The 7,847-nt window shown below is 35.3% G+C and overlaps 1 protein-coding gene across 1 annotated transcript; it reads left to right on the forward strand.

Annotated features, from left to right (window-relative positions):
• Positions 1-7,452, forward strand: LOC107029290 (long chain acyl-CoA synthetase 6, peroxisomal-like). The gene is made up of 23 exons (XM_027911899.1): positions 1-483; positions 616-676; positions 749-826; positions 936-1,007; positions 1,092-1,173; positions 1,317-1,422; positions 1,505-1,581; positions 2,036-2,080; positions 2,181-2,267; positions 2,532-2,621; positions 2,709-2,788; positions 2,930-3,023; positions 3,472-3,560; positions 3,657-3,745; positions 4,861-4,990; positions 5,102-5,220; positions 5,304-5,427; positions 5,527-5,613; positions 5,832-5,935; positions 6,011-6,096; positions 6,632-6,718; positions 6,785-6,871; positions 6,962-7,452. Exons 1-23 carry the CDS (start codon positions 360-362, stop codon positions 7,058-7,060), a joined length of 2,097 nt encoding a protein of 698 aa, XP_027767700.1. The 5' UTR covers positions 1-359; the 3' UTR covers positions 7,061-7,452.
• The last annotated feature ends 395 nt before the right edge of the window (positions 7,453-7,847 follow it).

Below are 7,847 nucleotides of genomic sequence, written 5' to 3' on the forward strand. Positions count from 1 at the left end.
AAGTTAAAAGACCCTTGGAAGTATAGTTTTCCCACAGAAATTTCATGAGCACAATATCAACACAAACAAGGCATGAAATCATGAAGAGTTTGGAACTTATTCTTACTTATTTTATTCCGCTATCAAATAACCCCTTTTTAAGATTAAAATGAGCAAAAAAAATATATACAACAAGTCAATAACAAGATCATCACACAAAATTAATTGTTACATAAAATAAAAATTTAACGACATAATAGTAAACAAATTAACATAACATTATATTTAAACTAACCACCCAATGCATTTGTAGTTGCATTCTTAACCAGCAAATTTTTGGTGGGAAAACAATACAATCACCAGCGACATCGTTTCAACTGATGGATTCTAAAGCTGAACATCGTTTTCGAACTATTCACAACCAACTCGCTTCCACCACCGCCGGCGATCAGGATCAACCGTCACTTCTCCGCCGTAGAAATGCCGCCGGCAAATTCTTCTCCGGTATTCTTGCCCACTGATAATGCAGCTACATATTCATTCATTTTATACATATCCATGTTTGTTTCAGTTTATTACTTGGTGATCAAACTAACTTGTTTTCGGTTTGTTTGCTAATTATTGAACTTTCACTAGAGCAAGGATTTAGTAATGCGCTCCCCGAGGAACTGAAGACAGGAAAATGGAATGTGTACAGGTTAAAACAGTTAGTTCAAACACTTCTATGTATTCTAAAGCACAACTGAGGTTTAATTCTTCTTAAATGCAGATCTTCTCGCTCTCCGTTGAAGCTTGTTAGTAGATTTGCACATCATCCTGAAATTGGTACCTTACATGACAATTTCGTGTGAGCAGCGAAATCGACTCTGCATTTACCTATAACTTTCAAAGAAGATTCACCATAATTTGAATTGTTTTTTTTATTTTTTTTTTGTTCTGATTTGTTTGTTGGTTAGGCGCTCGGTTAAGACGTCTCCAGATTGCAAATACTTAGGATCACGAGTTCGAGAAGATGGAACAGTAGGACAGTATGTAATTAGCCACTGGAAGCCTGTAATTGAGTTTATGATTTATCCTCAAAGGATACTCATCCAATGTAAAATACTCTACAGGTACAAATGGATGACATACGGGGAGGCAGGTACTGCACGGTCAGCGATTGGTTCTGCACTAGTTTGTCATAAGATAACAAAGGTAACTTACTTTCTCAGCTTTTTAAATCATTTTGGAAGGATTTCAGTTCTCTTTCTTAATTTCCTTGTTCAGTTTTAGGAACAATTGAAGTAGATATTTTCTGTTTATGTACTGATTATTTTGTTTCCTTCGGTTCTTGACAGGGATCTTGTGTTGGTTTGTATTTCATGAATCGACCAGAATGGCTGATAGTCGACCATTCCTGCTCTGCATATTCATACATTTCTGTTCCTTTATATGATTCTCTTGGTTGGTAATCAGCCATTATCGGGATAAAAGTCATTTAAGATCTTACAACATTGCTAAAACTCCTAAGCCATAAAATTTGTAGGTCCAGAAGCTGTAAAATATATTGCAAACCATGCAGCAACTGAAGCGATATTTTGTGTGCCAGAAACAATAAATCATGTGAGTTTACTTTCAAGTTCTATTGAGATGACATGGGAGTGGAAGAAGAAAGCAGTTTCAATTATAGGCTTTAGAGAATATTTGAGGTTAACTGTTCTTTTGCAGACAGAATATTGGAACACAATTTTTTTACTTGCTACAACTGTGGCATTTGGACTGAGAACCTGATGTTTCGGATCTACTTTCGACTGGCCATATTTTGTATATGCTCTTCCTGACCATTTAAAAGAGCATACTATCCTGACTATTTAAAAGAGCCTAACTTTCCAACTTCATAGGTGGATTATATATTTTTAAAGAACTTTTGAAAACATTAACATTCTGGAATTTGACTAGCATTACGTGGGGAAATAGAAAGAGATGTACTCGATAGATCACCTTTCTCTTCTCTACATTGTGTTCCTTGAAGTCACTGTTGAGGTTCTTATTTATGGCATTAGTCTTCAAATTGCAGTTGCTTAGCTTCTTATCGGAGATTCCTTCGCTGCATTTAATTGTGGTATGCAAAACTGTCCCTTTATGGTGATCGAAATGGTGCTTAACTATGATGTTGGCGATTTGCAATTCATCTGTCCTCATCTGGCTTGGGTATGGTGTAGGTAGTTGGAGCTGTAGATGGGAGAGTTCCATCACTTCCATCATCATCTGGGGTGGAGATCATATCATATTCAAAACTACTTAGTCAGGTATATATACTAAAAGTCGTATTTTCATGGTACGATCAGTTTTAGATTTTGTGCCAAGTTGGAATGAGAAGATGCAGGGATGTGAACTTAGTATGCATGGTAGCTTTGTGCTGCGTATGATCTTTCACATATCTCAGTTAATGACATGGGTGGAGTTATGAGAGATATATCCTTAAGTGTAATTTCATTAGCAGCACTACTATGTTTGTACTTCACTACTTGATTGTTAAGGTTTCATAGTATTAGTGAATGGTTCTCTTTCAGGGTCTCAGCAATCTTCAGCCCTTTTGCCCACCAAAACCTGAGGCTGTTGCTACAATATGCTATACGAGTGGTACTACTGGGACCCCAAAGGTACAGAAGATTATTATCTACTCAATTCTAAATGCTATTGCTTTTCAGAACTGAAGCAGATTGTGTTGCTTTTATCAAAACTGATAGGGTGCTGTTTTGACCCATGCAAACCTGATTGCAAACGTCGCTGGTGTGAGTATCGGCATCACACTGTACTCTTCAGATATGTGAGTTCTAATTATTATAATACCAACCAAAAATCAGCATGAATCACCTTTTTATTAAAAAATTTCAGGAGTTAAACATCTCTTACATTCAGTTGAAGCTTTCTGTAGATTTTTCTGAAACTTTTATCTGAATTTTAATAGTTACATCTCATATCTTCCGCTGGCACATATATATGAGAGGACTAACCAAGTATTGCTGGTCTATTTTGGAGGAGCTTCTGGATTCTATCAGGGAGTATGAGACTTAACCTAGAATGCTTTCTGGATTTTCTTGTAGCAGTCCTTTCATGAACCGTGTTTGTCAAGCCTATGGATTATTCTAGCTCGAATGCATCCAAAACTGTAAATTATTCTTGTTGCTTAATTTTTTCAACATGTATTTGTTCAAACAATGGCTTGCTTGAAATCATGATACAACTAACACAATCATAGGAAGATATCAATGTGCAAGAGATTTAACTTTTAATCAACTTTTAAGGGCAATGCCACAAACTTTAGTTGATGGAGGGAAAATGTTCACCTCCTAAGGCCAGGAGGTTTTGTTTGTTGCCAAATCACATTTAGGAGATATTATTAGGCTAAAAGATTTAGAAAATTTTCAGGATTAGTTGTCTACAATATTCTAAGCAATGTCTCTACATTTCTCTAAGGTAATACTGTGTTTAACTTTATTCTGCATTCAGGATAATCTGAAACTAGTGGATGATATAGCTGTATTAAGGCCAACTGTCTTTTGCAGCGTCCCTCGGTTATACAATAGATTATATGCCGGGTAATTGACTGGTGTTGATGCTGATTTGCTATTTGTATTTGTGCTAATTTTAGTTTTACGTGATCCCTCAATTAACTTAGATGCTTCTTTTTGCAGCATTATGAATGCTGTGAAGACATCTGGCTCAATCAGAGAGACGATATTTAATTCTGCTTATAATGCTAAGAAGCAAGCAATTTTTAATGGTGAGGTATTTTTACCTCTATCAAGAAATAGATGGCTTCTCCTACGCATCTTGGACCTCTATTTATCTTGTTTGCGTCATCTAATGTTTCTTTAGTATTTAAGATTGTTCCCATAGAGGTCTATTAGTATGGAGATGGGCGCATTCGTAGTTATGGTTAATAGAGGTCCAAGATGCGTAGCATGTTGAAAATTATGATTACACAGTAGTGTCAAGTCATTGTAATTGTGTTAAACCACTTGCAGTTTGACATAGCCACAAGTCACAACTTTCTAGAAATGAAACAGTATGATCTAAGCAGCTTGTACTAAATGCTTCAGCCCTCAATTATACTAGTGAGATAATTCGTTTTTAATTAAAATGCTGCTTGATAGGTTTTGTTTAGGCGCTGATGTGTTATTCTATACAAACTAGCCCCTTTAGTACTTAGTTGATTTTGTGAGCAAACGTATCAAGTTCTTTGATATGGACACTTGGCGTCTCCTCAACTGTAAATTCATTTCTCTCTTCTCGGTAAGACGAGAAAGGGGAACACACAACAACAACTACACCCCAAACAAGTTGAGGTCGGCTATATGAATCCTCAATTTAAACTCATGTCATATCATCACCATACTAAATAAAACAAAAATGAAAAACGAGGGAACAAAAGGAAGGAACATAACAGAAAAGGGGGAAAGCATTAAACTCCTGAGGCTTTTTGTTTGGACAGAAGCCACTCAAGGAGATCAAATGGTGGCATCTCCTTTGAAACATTGCTGTAAACTGAAGACTCTGATTCACTTATTGACTATTTTAAGAAAAAGGAAACTTATAAAGTAAAGTACTTTGACGGACAGGAAAGCTGTGATCTGTTCCTGTATTACTGCTCATTTGGTGGTATTAAGGTCTTTGTTTATGAGGTTAGGAATGGCGCATGGCTTATATTTTCCCTAACTAGCTCGCAAAATACAATTTGTGCCTTCTTGTTAGGGTGCTTCTTAGTAGGATAACAGCTTTGGTGCATTTCTAATAGTATTGACCTTCCAAACAACTCTGTAGGATTGACCTATGAAGAGAACGGAGACACATCTCTTTTTGCTGTGATATATTGTAGATTAATATTTACTTTTCCAGGAAAAAATGCATCCCCAATCTGGGATAGATTGGTATTCAACAAAATAAAAGCAAGGCTAGGAGGAAGAGTTCGCTTGATGGTCTCAGGATCTTCACCATTATCTCCTGATGTTACGGACTTTTTGCGGATGTGAGTTGAACAAACTTCATTAAGTTTCACCAATTATGATCAATTTATGAACATAACAGAGATCAGATTCTTCGTTTTGTGTAAATTTAGTTAAGTAGTTTTATTGTTCAGATGCTTTGGTTGTCAAGTTATAGAAGGATATGGAATGACCGAAACTTCTTGCCTTATAAGTAACATGGATCAGAGTGATATCTTATCGGGTCATGTGGGCTCTCCTAATCCTGGATGTGGTTAGTACGACTCCAAGCAAGTTTTTTTTTTTTTCCATTTGTCTTATGCCTGGACAAGGACTAATTATGTTTTCATGTTTTAGAAATAAAGCTTGTTGATGTCCCTGATATGAACTATTCATCTGAAGATCAGCCTAATCCCCGTGGAGAGATTTGTGTAAGAGGCCCCATAGTGTTCCAAGGATACTACAAGGATGAAGTACAGACGTAAGGGCATTTCTTTAACTTACTCACCCTTTTGTAGTTTGCATATTAGCAGGGAACTGTCCAAGTTAAATCTTAAAATTATCCAATGACATTGTTCAGGAGAGAAGTGATTGACAAAGATGGATGGTTTCACACCGGAGATATTGGAGCGTGGCTACCTGGGGGCCGCTTAAAGATAATTGATAGGTGAGAGGGTAACTAATAGTACTTGCCTTTCATAGATGGATTATGAAGTAGTAGTAGTTTTTCTCCCTCTTTGTTGCAATCTAGTTTATGTTCCTTGAATATGGAGAGTTAAATAAGATTGCTTCCTTGTAGCTAGAATCCATTTTAATGAAGTTGCACGGTATACGAAGATCATTGGCTACTTGTAGAAAGTCTTATCTTTTGCTATTTGTTTGCAGGAAGAAGAACATTTTCAAGTTAGCACAGGGAGAATATGTAGCTCCGGAAAAAATTGAGAATGTTTATGCAAATAGCAAGTATGTTGCACAGTGCTTTATACATGGTAAGATATGGTGTCACAGTAACCTCACCACCCCATGTACGACGCCTTTTACTGTACTGTTGTCTTCTTTGTCAGGTGACAGCCTGAATTCCTCTCTGGTAGCCATAGTCTGCGTGGACCTGGACATGTTGAAAACATGGGCTATAAATGAAGGCATCAAGGTGACACCCTGAATTCCTCTTACATCTTTAACCTGCTCTCATGAATAACTGCAAAGATTTTATGCTATTTGGTTATGTTGTATCAGTTGTCATAAAGGGAAAGAGATGATAAATATCAGAAAAAGATTCATCATAACATAAGGTGGCTGAAAAATATAAGGGAACCAAAAAGATCATTTTCCTTGTGATCATAATTACATCCCTTTTATTTTGGCTCTAGTTTCTTTTCTTTCCGCAATCGTACATGACATTTGAAATGTAACAAATATGCTTTCACTTTTGTAGCATAGGCACTCAAGACGTAATCTGGAATCTTAAAATTCAATGTATTATCTGGCTGATGCTTTCCTTATGAAATGTTCATATGGTCATAAAGAGTACCAAACTTCATTAATGAAAATTGTGATGTTCTCATTAGACTTATATAAAGCATTGTAGAGTAAGAAGTAGAGATATAGACTTTCTTTCAAATGTGAAGAGAATTATAAGTATTTGTTAGTATTGTACGTGATTATATTTATCTTGGAGAGAGCAGAATAAAGACGTGAAACAGCTCTGCACTGATCCAAGAGCAAAATTTGCAATATTGAAAGACATGGATACTGTTGGAAAGGAAGCACAGGTAATTTGAATTCCCCTGCAATGACCTTCTGTTTTCATCATGTTTCTCATGGAAAACACTTTGCAGTTGAGAGGTTTCGAATTTGCAAAAGCTATCACTTTGGTGCTTGAGCCTTTTTCTATGGAGAATGATCTGCTTACTCCAACGTATAAGGTATGTGTTGTTCCGCGATTATTAGACAACTAGGGAAAGTCTCCATTGCTCAAATTAGTTTTTTTTCTGTATTCCTTGTCCTTTTTTCAGATAAAAAGGCCACAAGCAAGAACATACTTTGCTAGAGAAATAGCAGACATGTATGCAGAACTCTCAACATCCAACTCTTCTCCAAATAAAATCTTATGAAAGGCAAAAACAATATATTGTGGTCTTATGCTGTTGAAATATTGTCCATCTCACAATGAACGTATAATATTGACAAGAAGTGAAACATTTTTCTTCTGAAGAACCAAAAATACATCTTGAAAAGCTTTCAATTATATATATTTTGTTCGAGCTGAAAACAGTAGATTTTATTGTTCGTACCAATTTGTGTACAGTACTCCACTCTCAGGATGCCATCCATTATGTTGTTTTCCTTTTACTGTCTTTACTTTTTTTAATAATTTGCAGAAGATAGGTATGCTTCCTACATATAACACCCTGTATGTATAGTTATCACTTATCCACTATTTCATAACATATCGTGTTGTGCTGTATTGTACTATGATATATGCAAATGTAATTTTTTTTTAATAGCTTATATTGTTTGATGTGAATTAATAACATACTTAGTTTTGGTTATATTTGTAGAATAAATTTACTAAAATCCTTTAACTGTTCTAAATATTGAATTTTATTGAAAACTAGAAGCAACATGCAAATTCATTTATCATAATCTCTTCAACAAAAATACTATGTATTTTTACTGATCTGTTACATTTTCAAGTCTCTTATTTCCCATGTGAAGCAATGAAAAATTTTAGAAAGAAAAATGAAACCAATCTTTTACCATGTGAAGTAGCTAAATTCTGTTATAACATAAAAATACAAAAAACAACATGATGTTTTGCCCATTGATTCTTTTATATACAACACATAAAAATAATCTTTCTGTTTTTAAGATAATACAAAAGAAAGACAGTGATTCTCT

The sequence above is a fragment of the Solanum pennellii genome, chromosome 9, assembly GCF_001406875.1.
Source record: "Solanum pennellii chromosome 9, SPENNV200".
Classification (NCBI taxonomy): Eukaryota; Viridiplantae; Streptophyta; class Magnoliopsida; order Solanales; family Solanaceae; genus Solanum; species Solanum pennellii.